The 21,036-nt window shown below is 49.0% G+C and overlaps 9 protein-coding genes across 9 annotated transcripts; 4 read left to right on the top strand and 5 right to left on the bottom strand.

Annotated features, from left to right (window-relative positions):
* Positions 1 to 466: 466 nt before the first annotated feature.
* On the bottom strand, positions 467 to 4,659 carry DFJ58DRAFT_721902 (uncharacterized protein; the record flags this gene model as incomplete). Its single annotated transcript, XM_041384842.1, has 9 exons — positions 467 to 886; positions 947 to 1,281; positions 1,333 to 1,528; positions 1,583 to 2,027; positions 2,078 to 2,406; positions 2,462 to 2,581; positions 2,631 to 3,103; positions 3,155 to 4,361; positions 4,534 to 4,659. 9 exons carry the CDS (start codon positions 4,657 to 4,659, stop codon positions 467 to 469), a joined length of 3,651 nt encoding a protein of 1,216 aa, XP_041249946.1.
* Positions 4,660 to 5,006: 347 nt separating this feature from the next.
* On the top strand, positions 5,007 to 5,928 carry DFJ58DRAFT_713398 (inosine triphosphate pyrophosphatase-like protein; the record flags this gene model as incomplete). Its single annotated transcript, XM_041383918.1, has 6 exons — positions 5,007 to 5,079; positions 5,134 to 5,226; positions 5,276 to 5,340; positions 5,415 to 5,520; positions 5,577 to 5,766; positions 5,826 to 5,928. 6 exons carry the CDS (start codon positions 5,007 to 5,009, stop codon positions 5,926 to 5,928), a joined length of 630 nt encoding a protein of 209 aa, XP_041249945.1.
* Positions 5,929 to 6,416: 488 nt separating this feature from the next.
* DFJ58DRAFT_759255 (P-loop containing nucleoside triphosphate hydrolase protein) lies at positions 6,417 to 9,399 on the top strand. The gene is made up of 11 exons (XM_041388344.1): positions 6,417 to 6,710; positions 6,763 to 6,843; positions 6,904 to 7,357; positions 7,406 to 7,557; positions 7,611 to 7,684; positions 7,739 to 7,937; positions 7,987 to 8,060; positions 8,109 to 8,280; positions 8,329 to 8,885; positions 8,936 to 9,004; positions 9,054 to 9,399. Exons 1-11 carry the CDS (start codon positions 6,590 to 6,592, stop codon positions 9,141 to 9,143), a joined length of 2,043 nt encoding a protein of 680 aa, XP_041249944.1. The 5' UTR covers positions 6,417 to 6,589; the 3' UTR covers positions 9,144 to 9,399.
* Positions 9,400 to 9,866: 467 nt separating this feature from the next.
* On the top strand, positions 9,867 to 12,611 carry DFJ58DRAFT_721899 (uncharacterized protein; the record flags this gene model as incomplete). The annotated part of the gene is made up of 2 exons (XM_041384841.1): positions 9,867 to 11,837; positions 11,889 to 12,611. 2 exons carry the CDS (start codon positions 9,867 to 9,869, stop codon positions 12,609 to 12,611), a joined length of 2,694 nt encoding a protein of 897 aa, XP_041249943.1.
* A 49-nt stretch (positions 12,612 to 12,660) lies between these two features.
* On the bottom strand, positions 12,661 to 13,714 carry DFJ58DRAFT_365225 (uncharacterized protein). The gene is made up of 5 exons (XM_041380050.1): positions 13,449 to 13,714; positions 13,384 to 13,390; positions 13,137 to 13,330; positions 13,019 to 13,085; positions 12,661 to 12,968 (listed from the first exon to the last, which is right to left on the bottom strand). Exons 1-5 carry the CDS (start codon positions 13,535 to 13,537, stop codon positions 12,804 to 12,806), a joined length of 522 nt encoding a protein of 173 aa, XP_041249942.1. The 5' UTR covers positions 13,538 to 13,714; the 3' UTR covers positions 12,661 to 12,803.
* A 100-nt stretch (positions 13,715 to 13,814) lies between these two features.
* Positions 13,815 to 14,588, bottom strand: DFJ58DRAFT_365229 (uncharacterized protein). The gene is made up of 4 exons (XM_041380051.1): positions 14,217 to 14,588; positions 14,145 to 14,156; positions 13,984 to 14,080; positions 13,815 to 13,916 (listed from the first exon to the last, which is right to left on the bottom strand). Exons 1-3 carry the CDS (start codon positions 14,521 to 14,523, stop codon positions 14,070 to 14,072), a joined length of 330 nt encoding a protein of 109 aa, XP_041249941.1. The 5' UTR covers positions 14,524 to 14,588; the 3' UTR covers positions 13,815 to 13,916; positions 13,984 to 14,069.
* A 154-nt stretch (positions 14,589 to 14,742) lies between these two features.
* DFJ58DRAFT_713393 (aspartate-semialdehyde dehydrogenase) lies at positions 14,743 to 15,920 on the top strand (the record flags this gene model as incomplete). Its single annotated transcript, XM_041383917.1, has 2 exons — positions 14,743 to 15,037; positions 15,094 to 15,920. The coding sequence occupies 2 exons, from the start codon at positions 14,743 to 14,745 to the stop codon at positions 15,918 to 15,920; spliced, it is 1,122 nt and encodes a 373-aa protein (XP_041249940.1).
* Positions 15,921 to 17,806: 1,886 nt separating this feature from the next.
* On the bottom strand, positions 17,807 to 20,102 carry DFJ58DRAFT_365204 (uncharacterized protein). Its single transcript, XM_041380049.1, has 12 exons — positions 20,053 to 20,102; positions 19,841 to 19,998; positions 19,688 to 19,792; positions 19,494 to 19,639; positions 19,336 to 19,447; positions 19,121 to 19,285; positions 18,945 to 19,066; positions 18,684 to 18,891; positions 18,479 to 18,628; positions 18,334 to 18,432; positions 17,893 to 18,277; positions 17,807 to 17,841 (listed from the first exon to the last, which is right to left on the bottom strand). Exons 2-11 carry the CDS (start codon positions 19,889 to 19,891, stop codon positions 18,026 to 18,028), a joined length of 1,410 nt encoding a protein of 469 aa, XP_041249939.1. The 5' UTR covers positions 19,892 to 19,998; positions 20,053 to 20,102; the 3' UTR covers positions 17,807 to 17,841; positions 17,893 to 18,025.
* DFJ58DRAFT_365203 (uncharacterized protein) lies at positions 20,103 to 20,969 on the bottom strand. Its single transcript, XM_041380048.1, has 2 exons — positions 20,554 to 20,969; positions 20,103 to 20,497 (listed from the first exon to the last, which is right to left on the bottom strand). Exons 1-2 carry the CDS (start codon positions 20,922 to 20,924, stop codon positions 20,260 to 20,262), a joined length of 609 nt encoding a protein of 202 aa, XP_041249938.1. The 5' UTR covers positions 20,925 to 20,969; the 3' UTR covers positions 20,103 to 20,259.
* Between the last annotated feature and the right edge of the window lie 67 nt (positions 20,970 to 21,036).

The following is a 21,036-nucleotide window of genomic DNA, read 5'->3' as shown; positions in this document are numbered from 1 at the left end:
GCACATTAATTAATTTCTACTGAACCATTGTGTCAGGGGCGACAAGCTACGCATCGTATGCACGACACTCACCCTTGGTAGCCGGGCACGCTCAGGTCGTTGTGAAGTGAGATTCTGACGAGCTCTCTCGTTGCGCTATCAGCTTACGTTTGGCTTCAACAGGTGTGGAATATAACGCGAAGCCGATTAGTCGCATCAGCTGTATACACCAACATGGTTCCGTCTGAGTCATCCAAGCTCTGACCTACGTGCATGAATTGTCATGTCGATTCCTTACACACACTACAATCCTAATTGCTTGAAAAGTTTCCATGTACATAATGTAGTTATCCGCAGGATGTGATATTTGACGGGTATCCAGAGAAAATAGCCCAAACGTAAACGAGGGTCATCATGATATATGTAGCGCAAATGAATGTTTGAAGATCGAGTCCGCAATCTCGAATGATAAGCAGTCCAAATGGATTCATCTCTTCCAAGTGTTCATATCGGGAGTCACGAAAGGACCAGCTTGAATTGTCCCCGCACCAATAGATCTCAATATGTCCATCCGCCTGTCCTCCCATGCCTTGAGTGCTTTGAGAAGCTGTAATATTTTATCGTGTTTCCCTCGTCGGACGTCGTTGATGCTTACGCTACCCATTTTTACGTCGTTGTCGAGGAGGAAGTCAAACAGGCGGAATAGCCCGTCCAGCTTGTCGTCATCGGGGCCAGACGGGAATGCCGAGTCTGGCACGGGGGGTGAGGGTGATTTCCCTAAAACTGATTCCGAGAGACGAAGAAGAGCAAGACCACTGAAAAGATGGCCAGTGAGATCGTAATTTTTTAACGCGGCTGGTAAGTGTGAATTAGCCCATTCAACCAGATCCGTGTCAGAAGGATTCAGCTGTACAAGGTTATAAAATCAGTATCACATTATATCGCACGGAGAAGGGAGTGGACAAACCGCGGTAGTTGGCGAAGGGCGTGCCTCTCTAGTCGGGCGGGGAGGAGCTTGGTTCGCCACCTTGGGCTCGTCTTCAGGCTGGCTTGAAATGGACTGCTCAGTAAAGAAGGAATCAAGATGTGTCCGTTCGCTATCTTGTGCGTCATTGCCATCCGATGATGGTAAACCCATCAGGACGCGAGCATCACGAGAAGATAGCTGATTTGGATTCTCGCGGCGTAAAGCCTTTTGTGTCGCATCGCGAGCGGTAGGAGACGGCGGTCGGGGGGCAGGGTTCATCGCCTGGGCGACTGTTAGAGGGATAGTAGGGATGTTGACGGAAGAAACAACAGGCTCTGTTTAACAGAATGTTAGATAAGCGACCGAAGATTATGGCTCAGGCTTACTCGAATAGTCTCTACCAATGGTGGCCTTCATGATTGCTTTCATCCACTCACGTACCACGATTTGCTCATCAGAGCTGAAGAAATGCGTCTTGTCGGTTTCGTGCACTATCCTGAAGCCATAACGTCCTGGATCGACGTTTTCGTCCGCAATGACCTTGTATCCGATGATATTAATGTAGCCCTTGATTTTCACCTCCTGAACAACTGCATCAGTGTATGACTTCATGATTAAATAGGCTTGACCCCCCACCGTCTTGTTGTCGCTCCGTAGGATGTACAGATGTGGACCCTTGATAACGAAGTACCGCACCTTCCAGGCATTGTAATGGTCGCCTTTCTTACGCATCCATCCTTGGTGATCAGGGGTGCCGATCTGGTCAATGATACTCTGTCCTGGCTTGAACGTATTAGGACCTCGAGACTGGCTCTCGTGACCATCAACGTGTTTTTTCAGGGACTCTTTCTTTTTCAGTGTTTGACTATCTGCATCCTTGCCTCTCAGCTTCTCAGACGTCTTCTCCTTCTCCCTCAACTTCTTCTCATCAAGAGAATCGCTGCGCGAGGGATTGCGAAGAGTGCTAGAAGGCGAGCCGTCTGACGTTGACGGGCGACCCGAGGGCTTCTTGTTGCCGTACAGCCGGGAAAGATTGAGACTCGAAGATTTTTCCATTGGGCTTTCGGTGTCAATCAATGACCTATTTGAAAGTGAGTGAATGAGCAAACTATATAGAAGTTCAGTGCATACGGGCTGATCCTTGGCGGAGGCTTCCTGGACTTCCCGAGGGAAGTGGTGAAAGCGCCTCCGAACAAACTATGCCGCTCTGTTCCTTTCGTCGTAGCGTCCCGTTTATTCCGGCTATGCTTGCTGCCAATACTGGAGTCGTCCAGCAGCTCTCGTTTCCGTGATGATCTGGGTGTTACCACCGCCGACGCCAAGGGCACTGAAGTCGAGAGTGCGGTAGTAGAATTATTGTTGGAGGAAGTGCCGCCCTTCTCCTTCGCGGTAGACGTGGACTCTGTAGAGCGGCCAAAGAGGTGCAGGCGTTGCTTGGCGACAGATGGTACATTTTCTCCCTGCCGAAAAGGTTTAACTGATGCCACCTACAACAGAAAGAAGATATGAAATCACCTCGCTCAAGGCGCCGCGATCGTCGTCTTGCAGCTCTTCAGGCTCGGGTGCATCCTCTTGAGATCGTTTATTCAAGGCACCATCACTAGGAGAAGGTCCAAGTTGACCCGACGCCGTACGCTAATAATGCGTAAGCGATAAAAATAGCAGTGGAAGATGAAATACCAACTTTATGATCGTCGCCGTTCGGCGGGGCCCCAAGGCCGAGCCCCACCGTACCAGTCGAGACATGATTTTCCGGCGAACCTCCAATGATATTAAGACCAGTACTCGATAAACTAGATACTCTTTCTGCGAATTGGCTCGTGTCTGCAGCTGGACTCTCGGTGCTGCACATCGAACCAAAGGTCGCTGAGTTCGGCGCAGTAATAGCTGAGCTCATGGTAGTCGTGAACATGGGGCTGTTCAAAGACTGTTGAGTCGAGCCAGAACGTGAATGTGTGTAGGAGTATGAATGGGAGTGCGACAAGGACTGAGGATGTTGGGGCGACTGGGCGTCTGGGAAGATGATTGATGGAGGTCGGCGTAGTTCGGCGATAGCGTTGGCAATGCGCATACGCTTTCCAAATGCGACGATGCCAATTTCAACCTTCAGAAGGTTGATGTCAAGCTCTAGTAGAACATCACCTGTGATCTCTTGTTCTAAGGGGTACAAAATTAGTTCAAGTTGTACAACAAAAAGAAGGAATTTACCTATGAACTTATCGCAGACGTCCTGACCAAAGTTCTTGGACCTTAGCCAGTCAACAACCTCTTCGACGCTCCACTCTGATGGAGAAACAGACTTCATTAGGCTACTTTCCTGTGTGGGTTCAGACGACGTCTGCGGCATGGAAGTGGTAGAGACTTGACCGCTGGATGCAACACTATTGTGCTTGGACGTCGGTGGTGGGCTCACTACACGTGGGGTGGGGGAGGAAACAGCACTGGAAACTTGGCGAATCTCGCGGATCACAGGCGTGGGAGTAGCGTGGGTGGTGGGTTCGGGGGAAGCAGGTAACTGTATGGAGGATGGCTCGACGGCAATAACAGGGACAGGGGCAAATATATTGACCATAGGGGATACGGGAGCGGACCGGGATTGAGATCCATTGTGTTCATGACCAGTAGGCGCTGGGGAGATAGTGCGAATGGTTGATGTAACAGAAAATGACGTCTTATGAACTTTAGCTGTTTGTTCACCATCGTTAGATGAAAGGGATGGTAAATCTTGCAAGGGGAGTGTCACAGGTGAAGTCATGCTTAAGTTCCTCCTCCTGTGACTCAGAGTTACTGCGCCATTGTTGTCATTATCTTCCTCATCTTCCTCGGGAATATGGGGATGATCACGTGCGAACCGATGTACATTCTGAAATGCGTCGTCCACGTCTTCTACCTCACTTTCATCACTCATTTCGATGTCTATCGGAGGAGCGAGCGAGCGAATCTCCACTTCCGTAGCGGCCTTCGCTTCCACGACTTTACGCGCCTGTTCTGCAAGCTTGTCTCGGGCACTACGGTGCCAGTCCTCTCCGTCGTCCCGTAAGCTGGTATCTCCATCTGTATCCGTTTCGCGATCCGTGTCTCCGTGCCGAGTGCTAGCGAAGCTGAAGCTGCGAGTTCCATCTCGATCATGTTGGCCAAGTTGTTCGATGGCCTTCTGGACGTCTGTCATAGTAGCCTGCATGACTTCCTCCTGATGTCCTGAAGGCGGTTCGCCAAGGGCGACACCAATGTTGGAATCGGCGTCGCTACCAATGAATGAACCTGCCTCTTCATCAACTGGCTGTAATATGTCAGGAGGCCCATTCATGGAAGGACCAGCGGAGGATTCTAGTGAAGAGGCACGTGGACGTGCAGGGGCAGCCGGTGTAGTATAGCTTTTGGGGAACAGGCCGATTTTACCTGCAAGATTGCGTCCCTGGGAATATAGTGCGTGTATGAGTTAATAGCATGGAGCAAAACAATAAATGCAATTAAACTCGGCAGAACGCAGGGCACTGTGGAGTTTATGTGGGCTGAAATTGCGCTGCAGAGTTGTGCATGCCTACATGCAGACCGTGCGCAGTGTGAAAGAATCGGGCAGTACACACCTGCCACCAGCCATCGCTGTATTGATCATCCCTCTCTATGACCTCGATAGGCTCACCCGCACGGAAGTCGACTTCGTCCTCATTTTCCGGTTGAAAGTCGTGAAGTGCATACACGTAGTCGGGCATTGTGCCGATGTATTTCGTCGCAGACGAACGATCTGCTGTCGAAAATGATAGTCAAAAGGCTCCTGAAGTAATGCGTGTCTATGGTCAGCAGGACACGTAGCAGGGACGGCGAAAGTATGACGCCAGTTAATTGAAAAGATCAGTAGGTGGTAGTATGGATGTGAGAATTGTGGTCAGTTATTCCGAGTGACCCGATGCTGCGACCTGTTCGTTGAAATTCCACGAGCCCGTCAACGTTAACCGTGACCTCGAGAACAACTACTAAGTGTAACTGTGTACTATACTCACGAGCACCAACCCGAACCGGCTCACCTGACTCAGCAAATCGGTTAGATTATCAGATTGAGATGACACCAGTTTCTCGACTCCCATGGGCCATAGCCACTTATTCTGCTGTCGCAATGGCCTCTAAGCGATTGAGTAGGTCTTGACTATTTTAGCCATGTTCAATGTATCCTGATAATACTCCATCAGCATTCGTAACTGGAAATCACAATAAATTGAAGGAGACCAAGTATATTCTATCTCAAGGAACGCCAATAGAAATAGACTCGCAAGACCTAGATAGCAAGTTCTTCTGATCAATATTTATCCACCCGCTGATCAAATACTCCAGTACCCGAACTGCAGGGCACTACCCAAGAAGTCGCCATAGCAAAATGCCGTCGCGCAGCTGAGCTGGTCAGTCACCCTTTAAATCTGAGATTATGGATCCACCTGCCCACTACCCTTACAATGCTTATGCCTTCTGGCAGCTGGGGAAGCCATGCATAACGGAGGATACCGCATTATGTTTCGTAGCGTATAATGGGCTACCTGGCCCATATATCAAGCACTTTATGAAGACACTCGGCCACGAAGGTCGGTGGGCGCAGGGACGTCCTGCTAAACGAGACTTTCTGAACGCGTCTGAGTAGGCCTGAATAACATGCTCGCAGGATTTTCGACGAAAGATGCATATGCGCTTTGTACTTTTGCATACAGTGCGGGTCCGGGCACTGAGCCGATCCTCTTTGAGGGCCGCACAGACGGTACCATCGTCCCTGCCAGGGGACCTGGCGATTTCGGGTGGGACCCTGTCTTCCAACCAAAAGGTTTTGATCAAACGTGAGACTCCCTTTTTTTTTTTTTGCTCGGTTGCTTACAATGCTGCAATCGGAACAAAGCTACGCCGAAATGACCAAGGAACAGAAGAATATCATTTCTCACCGATACCGCGCACTGCATAAACTCAGGGTATATTTGGCGACCACTGAGAACAACTTCTAGAGAGCCGCTTCTTTGCAGGGTAGCTAGAATTCAATATCCAATTGTTGGCTGTGCGATAAGATTCAGATACATCTTACATACATCTGAAGTTCTTGGTTTCCATTCCCTGACTTGCAGTAAAATGATTTGCATTCTACTCAAAGTATCACTTCATGAGCGCAGTTTAAGGTCCAGGTCAGCGTGTTAAAAACTGTCAGTCAGCGACACTCACGGTGTCAGTAGACGCATGCTCCGCGATTGCATTCAACTCTGGTTCAGTATCGATCCCATCCCAACGGACCCGTTGAACATAAATTTTGTAAATGGGATGTACTATCCGCCTGCTCATATGCTACGGTACGACTTGCGAAGTGCTGTAATATTAATATAATATTTCATGGTCGTGTAGTTTCTGTGATCTATGAGGCTGGGTGACGGCGTATAATAAGGTTTCTGATCCGGTGAAGAATCGGATTCCCGACTCCCGATTTCCGATACAACTTTTTCGAGTGTCAAGCAGCAAGCCGAGCGCACATTGCGCTTCACATCATCAGTCCCCCTAGTGCACATACCCACGTTCTGACATCGCGAGGAAGAACCCATTTTACTTCCTAATCATTTCACTGGACACAAGTTACTATCTAATAGCAACGCGAGCAAGTCTGGCAGTTATTCCGAATTCATGTCCATCCATACTCCAAGAAAGAAAGCCAAAATCCATCTAGATGACGACGTTACCTCCGCGAAAACACGCCCAGTGAATTCCCTACAAAAACAGCGCGAGCAACTTCCTATAGCACGCGGTAACTAGCCTATCCATCTATCATCCGAATCTCTGCTCAGCATCTTTGGCAGGACGGGAAGCTCTCATCCGCGAAATACGAGAAAATGACACTACAATTTTACTGGGAGAGACGGGGTCAGGAAAAACCACTCGTGCGTCTGCTAGCCATCATACCACTGTTATTTCACCTCATGACTCTTTCTTAAGTACAGAAGTCCCTCAATACATCCTCGAATCGGGCATCGCAGGCAAGGGCATGATTGCTGTCACCCAACCGCGTCGAGTAGCAGCAACGTCCCTCGCCGCTCGCGTAGCTGCAGAGAAAAATGTCACTATCGGTGGACTTGTTGGATACTCCGTGAGGTTCGACGAGGCTTCCAGCTCCGACACCCGGATAAAATACGTCAGTGACGGTATGCTCGTGCGAGAGCTGCTATCGGATCAGTTGCTGTCGAGATACAGTGTTATAGTTGTGGACGAAGCGCACGAACGAACCCTTCGGACGGATTTCCTAATAGCAAACCTGAAAACGATACAGACCGCCAGAAATAGTGGGGGTGACATCAGTGGGAAGGGAAAGGGTCCTGCATCAGCCCTTAACCCGTTGAAGCTCATCATCATGAGTGCGACGCTCGATGCCGAGAAGTTCAGCAAGTTCTATAACAAGTTAGTACATTACTGTGCACGCGATGTACATGCTTATAGCGACTCCAGTGCTCGAATACTCTACATCAAGGGTCGGCAACACCCTGTCCAGATATTCCATACATCTGTCAGCCAGACGGACTATGTTGATGCTGCTCTACGGACGTTCTTCCAAATCCATACTGATAGACCTCCAGGGGATGTCCTTATATTTCTTCCAGGTAAGTGTGTTAATTTGCCGGCATTATCCATGCTAACTTCTGATGTCGTGTAGGCCAGGAGGATATCGAAAGTCTTGACAAATCGATAAAAATGTATACTCGCAGACTTCCTGAGGAGCGTATGACAGTACGATATTCTTACGTTTTGATGACTCTCGTTCTCACTGCGATCCTCATCTAGGTCCTAACATGCCCAATGTATGCTGCCTTGCCGCCTGTGCAGCAGGCTAGGATATTTTCGTCCGCCCCTAAAAATACCCGGAAATGTATCCTTGCTACCAACATCGCCGAGACGTCCATCACGATACCTGGAATAAAATACGTAATCGATACCGGCAAGTGTAAAGAAAAAAGATATTTGTCGAAGGATACTGGTGGAGGTAATGGGGTGACTGTCCATTTGAGTTTCACAACTGACTGTTTCGGTAGGTTTTGATACCCTATTAACTCGAGATATCACAAAGTCGTCTGCTATGCAACGGACTGGTCGCGCCGGTCGCGAGGTATGCTCTGAACCTTGTCTCTCTTGATGGGCCTCTGACGTGATATAGGGTCCAGGTTTTTGTTTCCGTTTGTACACAGAAGATGCATTCAATGCAATGGCACTTTCCGCAGAGCCGGAGATTCGCCGATGCAGCTTAACCCAGAGCGTCTTGCAATTAAAATGCCTTGGTCAAGACTTTGAAGCAGTCGATTTCATGGATCCTCCCGAGATAGGGTCAGGTACGACCCCCTGACATGCCTCCATAACCAATCCTGACTTTTTTTCAGTCATTTCCGCACTCAAGACACTCTGGCTTCTTAGTGCGCTGGACAACTCCAAGACTCTAACCGCATTGGGGCGTCAAATGGCGTCCTTCCCCGTGGAACCGTACTTCGCACGCATCATCCTCGCATCCAAAAGCCATGGCTGCACCTCTGAGGTAATAGACATCGTGTCCCTTCTCTCATCCTCTTCTACACTCTTCCTCGATATCTCCGACCAGCGCGATGCCATCGCAGAAGTTCGGTGCAAGTTTCGTCATGCGAGTGGGGACCATATGACGATGCTCAATGCCCTCCGATCATACCAAGAGGTTGCTGCATCTGATAGTAAGGGCGCGAGAAAAGAATGGTGTCGCCAGCACTTCGTGAACGAAAGAACGTTCGTGGAAGCGACGAAAATTAGAGATCAGCTGAGGCAGACGTGCCAACGAGTTGGCATTGACTGGCATGCTTCCACGGCAGATAGCGAGGAACCAGTGCTGAGATGTTTTGTCACTGGCCTCGTCCAGCAGTCGGCGTTTTTACAGCCGGATGGAACATACAAGCAAACGATGGGTCATTCTGTGCGTTTCGCCTCTCGTTCTGTAGATTCGGAATACTGAACGTGCACAAGGTTATTAAAATTCATCCGGGTTCCACACTCTGCGACAAAAAAGTACCCGCTATCATCTACGACGAGCTTGTGAGTAGTCATTTTCCCTCGTTGTTCACGGTTAAAGTTTATGGTGCAGGTCTACACAAGCCAGATTTATGCGAGGGGCGTGTCCTCCGTTCCAAAGAGCTTCTTTAGTAATGTCACACCAGTAGCGAAGGAACCATAGCGTAGGCGCGTGTTTTCTCGTACACTTGTAAGATCTAGCATGGGATCTTGCATACCGTACGCTTGGATTAGCCATTTTTATCCATCTCAGGGAAGCACACGTGCTTCCCATCCCAGATTCGTCCCAGACTCACGCATGTGTTGACCAACGAGACTCCGAGGGGCAGCAAGCTTTATTTCCAATAGGCTTCACCGACTGGTTCTTGGGTCAGCGGTTGTGGGTACTTACACAGGTTACTATCCATGAATTAATAGCATGAGGGTGGGATGTATGAGACGAGCACGAGTGTACCGGGGCTGGCTTGGCAGTGGGGAAAGTGTGACCAGCTGAGGTGATGATCCAATTATGATCAAGAGATGACCGGGTCAAACACCTCAAGGCCAGCCATGTATTAGATACCCTCCCGGTAGAAGTCCTCATGGCTCAAACTCTGCAACGGGAGGACTCGGATCTTCATTAATTTGTTCCCCTGCTTGGTAAAGTAATTGAAGATGCCGTCCGCGATCCTCGAGCCTGATCAACGACTTGTATCCTTCGAGACGATAGTGGCGCTGGAACATTACTCCTGCCTGCATATGTAGGGTTGGTAAGGTTGTAGGCCACATGGCACACCACGTTTCGATCAACGGGCAACACCGAACTTAGTAATTTATGGTAATCAATTTCAAATACTACTCATCGTGATTCCTGATCTTCATCGCACGCTGGTTCAACTGAAATATCATGGACGCTCTTGAAAGTTCCCTGCTAGACGGGCAATGGGACTCCAAGCTCCACACAGAGTTGGAGTCGCGTCCTGCAATTGCAATGCTCGCAAAGGATGTCATCGATGGTAAATTTCGGGAAGTGCTAACCTCACCTTTGGCCCGAGAGTTTTTTAGGGCATCTGGGCTGCAGGATAAGAGCTATGAAGAATCCTTCTCGTGGAAATTACCATCTGTGACAGATGAAGCAGAAAAAGAGTTCATTCAGGTCACTCTAGCCGTCGCATCCTTACATGCTTTCATCCAGGCAAACTGGACTGGTCCGGACCTCAATGTCAAACCATCGGAAGTGATTGTTGATATGATGAACCCAACCTTGATTTCCGATGAGGTCCTCGATATGAAGGCGGTGACCGAGCTTGCTTACGGCGGCGAGCCTGCTTACCACCTCGCACAACACACGACCTTTTTGCGTCTCGCCCAACTCATTTTCGCCTTGCCATATCATCACTGCATATCCGTTTGCTGGTGGCAGTTACGTACAACAATCATTCACGAGCAGTTACTGGACGAGGCAGTGCCGCTTCCAATGGACCCTCATGATTCATTGGGGTCTTTGTTGCAGACCCTTGCAGGAGATACGGGAGATCGCGATCTTACTGGCCGCCTGCAGTTAGAACAGGGTCGACTCGAACATATTTTTGGCCACGACAAAGTCGCTTCCGATCGATTTCTTCAAGCGGCCCGTGCTACGGGATTACAGTATGAACTCACGGGAGCGCTTGGGAGACGAACAAAGTTTCAACAAAATGATCTTAGCCAATTGGTGCTGCTCGCAGAGAGTCGGAAAAGGGATAACTCCCCCGCCGAAGCCGTACACGATGATCTTGCCGATCGATCACGTACGCCTGTTAACTCGTCTATCATGACAAATTCCAATCTTCCTGTTACCTTGGAATTGAATGACGACACACTTCTTGAGCAGACCATATTCACATCATCTGCCCCTTCATCCACGACCAATCAGCTGAGTCATCTGGATCCTGTTTCACAACCCCCTTTACACCCACTCGATCAGTGTATACTTCTGTCGCTTTGCCTCAATGTACGGAATACATCCCCTTCGCACGGCCTCACAAGCGAACAGATGTCCCCTTACGTCGCCCGTGTCATATCGCATCCAAAGAACTGGTCAGTCCACACTATGGCTCTGCTTCTGCGGTCCCGCCTTGAGTCTACACGTACACGGACTGTTGAGCGCTCAGTGCTCCAGCTCCAGGCCCTCGTGGATCAGATGCCAACTGCTGATTCCCCCTTGCCGGAACGGCTGCTTTATTTCCATTCAATACCGCTTCCAAGCAAGTGGGAGATGGAACGCGAGCTGGCATTACGTTTCCTCACTCTAGGGGTGGTAAAGTCGGCCTTGGAAATCTTCGAACGCCTTGAGATGTGGGAGGAGGTAGTGAAATGCTGGCAGTCTATGGAGAGGACAGACAAAGCGGTTGTTATTGTCCGTGATTTACTTGAGGGACGCAAAGAGGAAGCAGAGAATGTGATTTCGCGGGGTAAAGATTTACCTTCCCCGCGGCGCGGCAAACTAGATTTGGCGCGACAAGCGAAGTTGTGGTGTCTTTTAGGAGATCTGGAACCGGATAATGCAGTGGAGCATTATGGGCGCGCATGGGCGCTGTCAAAGGAGACTTCCGGCCGTGCAATGCGGTCTCTTGGAGGCTACTACTTTGCACGTGGAGAATTCGAGAAGGCCATTCCCTGCCTGCAGCGTGCGGTGAAGATCAATCCATTATTATCCCGTTCTTGGTTTATCTTAGGGTGTGCCTATATTCGTCTCGAAAATTGGGAGGGGGCCCGAGATTCATTTAGTCGATGTGTTTCTATTGACGATGAAGACGGAGAGAGTTGGAACAATTTGGCTAGCATGTACCTCCGTTTGGACTCCTCCCAGAATAACTCTGGATTGGATGTGAATGGGGTAAGTGGGGATGAATCTTCGTTACCCTGCACGAACTCAATTTATGTTTAGGAAGACCAGCCTAGCAAGGCCAAATCTTTCTCAAACAAAATACTGGCTTTCCGTGCTTTAAAACAGGGCTTGAAATACAGCTACGACAATTGGCGCATGTGGACAAATTACATGATCGTCGCCGTGGATATTGGGGAGTTATCAGAGGCATGCCGTGCACTGACGCGTATCGTTGAAGAACGGAGTGCAAAAACCGGTGCAGAATGTGTCGATGAAGAAGTTCTTGAGCGCCTGGTAACTGCCGTTACCAGGGTGCCGGTTGGCCTCGATCAGTCAGCTGGAGATGATGATAGGAGGCGGGATGCTGTAAACAGTCCAAACGAGGGCCACGGGCTGCTCGGGAGGGTACTGGAACTTTTTGACCGGACCATTCTTCCCCGTGTATCCTCACCTCGCATCTTCCGCGCCTATGCACGTCTTCTGACTTGGCAATCACGGTGGGAAGATGCGCTGAAAGCCTACCTGGATTGGTATCGCTGTGGCGTGGCTGGAACGTTTGAGAAGGGAGAAACTGATGTTGAGAAGTGGCGAGAAGCTGTAAATGAAGTCGAGGACGTGATGGATGTTTTAAGAAATTTCGGGCCGCGGGTACAAGGCATCAATTGGAGACACCAGGGACGCAGTATCATTCGGACGTTTATGGGACGCTCGAAAGACTTTGAAGATGAGGCAGAATGGTCACGCCTGATGGAATTTCAAACCGAGCTGCGTACTGAAGAGTAGGAATAGTAGAATGATATTAAATCGACATGAGAAAGCAGATGCTAATGAATATGACTGTTGAATACATGTATTGTGAAGTGTGTGATGTGAGTTGTTGAAACACCATAGCATGTGGGTGCGAGTCCAAGGCGAAACGAGGATTAAACGTGGTATATTACATAGAAGACGAGTCATGAAGGAAAAAAAAAACTGTTACAGTTTCCAGTCTAAATCCAGGGCCATGCGGTTCAGAGACAAAGTGGTTAAAATTTCAGTGACCATAGTAAGGCCGGAATGCTTGATTGTCAGACGAGCGCTGAAGACATCTTCTGGCTGACTGAGCTCCCACGTAGCGACCGTAGAGCGTCCATCTAGGCACTGAAATTGGATGAGTAAAACGAAAGGCACGAAAGCTAGCAACATCCCACCTCCATCTTTTGAGGAGAAACTTTCCACTTCAGCTCCTTACCATTCTGCGCCGTAAAATAGCGCGATCTGTGATTTTGTTGCATTATGATTTAACGACGTGACATCTACGACACCTACGTGCTAGCATCTTTTTTCTGGCGTAGGTGATTGACCATGGCGACCTCTGGCCCATTTCCGTACACAAGGTATCCTGGTGCTTTGGATGGGCCGAAATACAGGTAAGAATTTCTGGGACCCATGATTTCTGGGTGCTGCTGGCTCCAAGCCGCTTCGCGAGCGATGTGAACAATTAAATTTGCTTGTTGGTCAACCTTTGGAATGATATGTTAGAGGACGCTGGACGCTGAGCCTCAGACATTGTTACCGTCATCCTATATTTTACCCGTCACGGATTAAGTTTAGGCCGAGAGCGTTAAAAGAGGTACATACACCGTGAACGCTGGTCTGCTCTCGAGATCCTCAAATCTATGGCTGAAGAGATCTGATCCGAACTGGAGGAGGACGTATGAGGTAGACATGATGGGAAATGTGGAAGAAAGACGGGGGGTTCTGGGTCGTCACATTCCAGTCGCTCAGAAGTAACTTACCTTTTCAACGCACAAGAACATGCTAGATTGGGAATAAGAGATTTTAGGCACGGGCCATAAAGAAGCCCACGTAAAGAAGCCCACGTGGCTCCTCGTGGCTCCTGTTTCATTTTAGCAGCCGAACCGGTCTTTTCATTGATTCCCATGCCTCAGGGCCTCTGCCAGTCTTCCACACTTTTCAAGTGCGATGGGCAAATGGCTCTTATTCTAGGTTATCGAGTGAAATATTAAATTATGCCAAGGAAATATGTGGATATTGATCATGCGACCTTCGTGTGTCTGCAGGTGTATGCACACTACAATAGTGCTCCTGAGAAGAAAACCAGTGAACAGGTCAAGGTTCACCGATGTGACTAGCGAGCTCCACTTCTACGTACTGGCATCGATAAGCTCATTCCCAAAATAATAAGGAATGACACACGTGGATAAAGGTCTGAACGAGACGGAAAAGCGAATTGTCCGTTCAGTCGTACACTGGTAATAAGATGAGAATTATCACCACCGATCCCGTCTGTCCGAGGATTCTAGCATTTCTTACCATGTATGATGCCTAGTGAGTCAGGTTTGCGTAAATACGTATAGAGCGGCAAAAAAAGCCTTAAGTGCGCACCATAAAACAATGTCCATACAAGAATAAATGTAAAGATGTTATCTTGGCCAGGGTTCACCAGCTCCCCAAGTCCGCCAGGCAGGTACTTCGCAGGTTTCCCTCTGCAGTTTATGGCGTAAATAATAAATGAGGTTGAAACGATGGATGCTATAAAGAGTGCGAATCCCAGCCAGTTCTCTAGTCCGAGGATTCCTGCAACAGCACCAGCAAAGCAAGAGGATAGGAATTTGACAGATGTCAACGCTTGATTGTGCAAGACATTTGGCGCAAATATAAGCTGAGCTGCATTATCTGTAGTTGTCGCCATTAAGGACGATGTCGAGTTTGAGCGTGCACAGAATAAGAGTACTTGCTGCCAGTATTACGACTCGGACACCGGAAAGATCTCCCACGGTCTAAGTGCATTTCCGATACTGAGTGAGATGGTCTATTGTGACATTGCGCTGTTACAAGGTCGAATCAACAACAGAAAGTTGATCAATAACTGATACTTCCATCTCTAAGGAGAACTCAAGGTGAAGTTGTCATGTGCAAGAATCCAGATGGCAAACAAATCAAAGTCGGGATTCTTGGTGCGACGGGCACTGTAGGGCAGCGTTTCGTTACTCTGCTCGCAAAACACCCATGGTTCACCATCCATGTACTTGGAGCATCTTCCAGATCAGCCGGGAAGTCATATGCGCAGGCCGTTATGTGGAAGCAGACGACACCGATACCATCTGTCGTCCGCGATATGATAGTGCACGAGTGCTATCCAGAGCACTTTGCGGAGTGTGCTATCATCTTCTCTGGTCTTGACGCCGATGCGGCTGGAGAAATAGGTACGTCCCTAAGCTTATAACCCCTCTTTATCGTGGCTTATCTTTATAAATATCAGAATCCGCATTCAGAAGCGCTGATCTCGCCATTTTCTCTAACGCCAAAAATTACCGCAGAGACCCCTCCGTACCTCTGATCGTCCCCCTCGTAAACGATTCACATTTGTCCATCATTCCTCAGCAGCAAGCACTGCAAAATCCCCCGCTCAAGAAGGGTTTCATCGTTACCAATGCCAATTGCTCTACGACGGGCTACGTTATACCCCTTCGCGCTCTGGAGAAGGCCTTTGGACCTATCGAGTCTTGTCTGGTCACTACTATGCAAGCCATCTCCGGTGCTGGATACCCAGGTGTTCCTAGTCTTGATATCATCGATAACGTCGTGCCCTACATTGGTGGTGAAGAAGAGAAAATAGAGTGGGAGACGCTGAAAATTCTGGGAGGGATCGCCGATGGCGATGATGGAATGAAGACCTTTGACATGCACGCACGCCATCCACTACGCGTATCTGCATCGTGTAATCGAGTTCCCGTCATTGATGGGCACATGATGTGCGTTTCTGTACGTTTTCAGCAGAGACCTCCTCCCAGCCCACAGCAAGTCCGCGAAGCGTTGGTGGCCTATACTCCAGAGGCGCAATCCATTGGGTGTCCTTCTGTTCCTGTCCATGCCATTTTTGTGCATGAAGAACCGGATCGCCCTCAACCTCGGTTGGACCGATATTACCAAGACGGTGCAGGCGTATCAGTGGGAAGAGTGCGCCAATGTCCCGTTCTTGACATAAAGTTTGTTGTCCTCGCGAACAACGTCTCTATCGGAGCAGCTACCAGCAGCATCATTAATGCGGAGCTCGCGGTGTTGAAAGGAGTTGTAAAGGTGGAGTAACGGGGTGCGCCCACGCTGAACAACGTGCCGGATCTAGAAATTCGGCGGTGATGTCTTGCATGATAGTAGAAAGATCAAATAATAGCTTTATGTTACTGCGAGTATATTATGGACGAAAGCACTGGTAACTGGTACACTTGTATCCTGCAGGTTAGTGCGAAGATGACGTTGATACAGTATTGTAACAAAAATGTAAGCAAAACATCTTGATCAACCAGCCCGGGAGGAACGGTCGCGGGAAACACGGTCGCGGTTCAGTTGTACAAAGTTCTCAATCATGCGATTCATATTACCCAGTCCTGGTGTCTCGGGAAGCCATTCTCCATTGTTGACGCAAAGAACTTTCATGCGTTCGTGATAATCGAGATCAGGAAGTAGTTTAGGGGTGATCAAGAAGTATTGGGCGCTGTCAGGCTTGCATGTGACCTCAACCAAAGAATTATGCACCGCGCGCTCGGCGCGTTGATCCATGCCCTTCGGAAATGTTGTTAGCACTTGACGTATAAATAGGGTCAAAAAAGGGAGTACCTGGTTAATCTCGTCAACAAGAGAGAACGGCGTTCGCGCCTCTTCGGTCAAACTCATGAGGTATAGAATAGTGGTGAGTGACCGTTCCTGGACCTAATGTAAATGTCTTGCACGGAGTCAATGTAATCCTTGCTTACGCCGCCTGACTGCCTCTGTCCCGTAAGAAGTTGCAACTTCTCGTTATCACGGAATTTGACGAGAATGTCGATTGCCCACTTGTCATAATCATCATGAGGGCTGATCCGGATTTCACCTGCACAACCAATGCCTGTAAAAGTTGATAAACGTAAATTCATGACGCTCAGCGGGGTTTAGCGACTGACGATCAAACGCAGCAGAGAATTTCTTTCCAATGCTAGCGACAAGCTGTTCGAGAGCAGGTTGCCATCGGTCCTGACAGGAAAATCAGAAATGAAATGTGTGGCAAACAAGAACACCGCATACTCTGGCATTCTTGATTTCTCGTTCCACTTTGCGGGTAGACTTTTCTCTGTCTTCTAGAGTTTTTGCCAGAGCTTCGATCTGTTTATCAGCGGCGTAAATGAAGACCCTCATATCAGAAGGTGGAGCAGGCAAACCTCATTCTTTCGCCGCTCATACTGCTCGACAACGCCTGGGTTCGTCAGGGAGATCATATCAAGATTGGCCTGCTGAACATCGAGTTCTGTCCGCAGGTCATTCACGCTCCGGTCGTGAACCGAACCATCCTGTATGGATGTAAGCTATCTCTGCCTTCTATTAACCATCACGTCAGGGTTACTTACCATTTCCATCTTGGCAAATTGTTGCTGGAATTCTTGGTCCATCTTCCGAACAAGATCTAGACTGGTGTCGCGTTTCTTCTTCGCGTCAGCCTTTGTCGCAACGAATATTTGGTCAGCTAGTGTTAATCGTTACTTCATATCCACGGACGTTGCAGGAAAGTCTGAGTCTGATGACGAACCTTCTTCGAACTCGGCAAGAGCGCGTTGGTACTTGTCATCCTTCTCTTGGCAGAGAGCTTCAAGCGCATTCTTATTTGCGCCCACCTGGAGAAATTCAAGTCCACTGCGAGTTGCTTCTACTTGATCGGCTATTGCAGCGCGAATAAGTTGCTATGGAGTAGATTGTCAATTTTACTCACGCATTCGGGACAGAGAAAACTAACCGTGTATTCCTTTACAATCCTAACGCGCTTCTTGGATATCTCAAACAACCTCTTCTTGAGCTTCGCTCGTTCATCCTCCACGGAAGGTGCATTCTCAAGGTCCCTCAACTTGTTCTTGTTGGTCTCTGTGGTGCGGTTAGATATGAAAACGGCCGAACGGTATCAATATGTACCGATTTTAGCCGCGAGCGTAGCCAAATGCTTCTTCTGGTTATTAACAACCTTCTTTCGTGCCTCGAGTGCGTCCTGCAGACATGATAAGTGGCATTCACTTTCCGACTGGCACAAATGACATACAAATGTCTTCTTGAACAGTGCTTCCTCAGCCCTGATCTCACGCTCCTCTGCCGCAAGGTTGTTCGCATCTTCGTTGATGACTTCAAGAGCCTGCCTTGCCTCCTGGATAGTCTGATCGAGTTTCTTCTTGATCTCAGGGTCGACTGCGTCGCTGTAAATATACTCCACAAAAAGTCGCAATTACGAACCACTTACTCGTGCTGCTGACAAGATTCCGGGCTGGACGGAGGTCCTTCGTCATATTTGCAGCTGCTCGCTTTCCGTACCGAGATCGTGAAACCGTGTTCATCACTCTTCCCGCAATGAACTTTGCCCCGCTACCATCTCGGGAAACAGCTTCCATAGCAGCATTTACATCGACCCTAGAAGCGTCCAATCCAATAGCCTGACACCACAAGACTAATTAGCGCATAAGTTCTAAAATAAGATTGGTTTACTGACGGTACGGTGTAAGTTGACTTCTCGCGTGAGAAACCATAGAAGGCCGTCAGGGCACTCAATCTTGTTGATCGCATAATCATCGAAACCAAGTGCCTTCAACTATAGCAGATCATTAGATCATTCAAAAGAGGTAACATGAACATACCTCTGCCTCATTCATGGGAGGAGGGCTCAGGTCCACCTTGGGTCTGAACCAGGTGTTGATACGCGCGCCCTTTCGGAGCCCGGCTTGTTCACCGTCATTCAAGTAGTTGTTGAGGGTAGCATAATCTTCCTCGCATTGCGTGACAAGGATCTGCAAGTCAATCAACCACCTAATCTAAAAGCGACGGGCAAGATATGGTACAAACCTTGAGCTGATCCTGATTGAAGCATGCCTCTATGGCATCGGTATAGCGTCGATCCGGAACGGTGCAACATATCATGGGGGGCTCAAACACCTCCATCTTGAACTTATCCTGGTGATTACGAAGCCACACAACTGCATCGGCCATATCTCTATCCCAGGCCCGCAACTTCTCGAGCTTACGATGGCGTTCGTCTTCCAGGTTTCTCAGCCTGCGACGAACGCATTATGCACGGCCAGTGTCAGATAAAATCGTGTTTCTCACTGGTCCAATGCACCACTGATGTTCGCCTGTTGGGCGGCGGACGAATCGACATTCTTCCTTTGTCGCTCCTGCAAGTCCTCCATGCGCGTTGTCGTCTGACTGTGCTCCCTGTTGACTTTCCTCTAGAAAATGACGGTTAGCACGGATTGCACTACCTACTCACACTGTTCACGAACCATCTCAGCATTGATGGCGTCTAAATCTTCTAATTTGGGCGGGTTGTCAAGCTCTTTCTGCCATTTCTCATTGTGCCCTTGGATTTCTTTGATCTTCTTCACGCGCTCCTTCTCGGCCCGTTTGAGACCGTCAAGTTTGTTCGTAACATCCTCGGCATCACGTTCCTGAGCGGCTAATGATGAGAAAAGAAACGAAAATGAACCATCAAACGAACAAGCTTGTCATTCTCGCTCCATTTATTTTTCATCTGCTGGAACTTCTGGCGAGATGCAGTCTTCTTTTTCTCACGTGCCTTCTCGTATTCCTTGTGCTGAACTGCGAGCTGCCTTGAAGTTTGTGAGCAAATTGGCGATAAAATGAGGAAGAGCATACTCTAGCTTGGCATGCGCGGGCGCGTTCCTATCCTTCAGTTTCCGCACCCGGGCGTGCAGCTCCCGTTGCCGGTCTTTTGCCTTCTGGTAGCGCTCCTTAGCTTCATGGTATTCGTTAACAGGAATCAACACTTTTAAGATAGCGATCTATAACAGTTATTAACAACGCATAATATTAGGGAACACATGACTCACATCCTTCTCGATACGCTTGCGCTCTTGATAGCGCTGAACGTCTCGCTCAAGTTGGGAATTACGCTCTTGCATCGTCTTCAACCGCTCCTGCTCATCATTGGATTTCTGTAAAGTACTCGTAAGTCGGACGCGATGTTAAAGCAGAGAATTCACAAACATCTTGGAGATTCTTGAGCTCCTTGCCGGCGGTAATGAGTGTGTCATGCCAATTGGTCAGATTAACATCCCCCGCGGCACGTTGCGTCTCTCTAAGCAACTGCTGCGGAGTCATTTGCGCAAATTCGGAGACCTTGTCCTGAGGCAAGAACGAACTGAAAAGCGCGCTGCAGTCAGAACCAGCGCTTAGCGCAGAAAGGGCAAGGTACCATAAGTTTCCAACCTGAACATTGAGTTTCGCCATACGGTTAGTAATTTCTTTCCCAGTACAAGATTGTCCGTTGAGAGTCAGGGTCGAGCTTTTGGACTTGGCGCTCAGGTTGCGTCGAATCACAAGGTTCTTTTGACCTTTTGCACCCTTAAGTTCGATTTCGATGTAGCCACTCTCTTTGCCATGCTTCACAAAGCTAGAAATCTCATTTGCGCGACCAAGGATCTGGCGGAAGGGGATGTGAAGCACAAACACAGGAATAACAAAAAAGACTCACGCTCGGGGGCCAATTGAGTCCGAGACAAATTGCGCAAGCAATACTGCTTTTACCAGTGCCGTTGGGGCCGAGTATCATGTTGAGGTATGGACCAGGCCGGAATTCCACCCAGTCGTACGTAAGGAAGTTGTGCAACTGAATGCGCACGATTGAACCAGGGATGAAGCTAAGAGACAGTAGTGAGAAACGTAAATAACTGCAAAGGATATCTCGGCGCCTCACCCGTCGTCATCGCGGGGAAGAGTCATTACTTGCTCCCTTTTCGGGGTGGTCGGGGTAGAGGGAACAAAGTCGCCCTCTGCGTTGACGCGAGCGCGCTTGCGGCTCCTTGGAGTGCCGTCCATGTTCTCGGGATCACCGTCAGCATCTACGTCAGCATCGGCGTCGAAATCGGCATTGTCACCAGCCTGAGTCTCATCTGGTTCTTCATCTGTAGGTTCAGGCTCGACACGCTTTACCTTGCCTTTCCCTTTCTCGTCCTTTATTTTCTCCTTTTTGATGGGCTCATCCTTGAAGCCATTCGGAAGAGCAGAATTCTCCTTGAGAGAGTCGGTATCGCCCTCTACCGGTTCGGCTCTTGTTCGACGAGGCATGTTTATCACACCGAAGGAACGCGCAAGGTTTGGAGGAAGCTGTAGTAATTGACGCGTTTTGAATGTTTGGGATTGTTTGTCATAGTAGGCGCGACGCGTTTAGGGCCGGGTC

Source organism: Suillus subalutaceus (assembly GCF_016647625.1).
Source record: "Suillus subalutaceus strain FC151 chromosome Unknown DFJ58scaffold_5, whole genome shotgun sequence".
NCBI classification, from domain to species: Eukaryota; Fungi; Basidiomycota; class Agaricomycetes; order Boletales; family Suillaceae; genus Suillus; species Suillus subalutaceus.
Note: the sequence above shows the minus strand (reverse complement) of the source record. Positions and strands in the feature narration are given on the sequence as shown.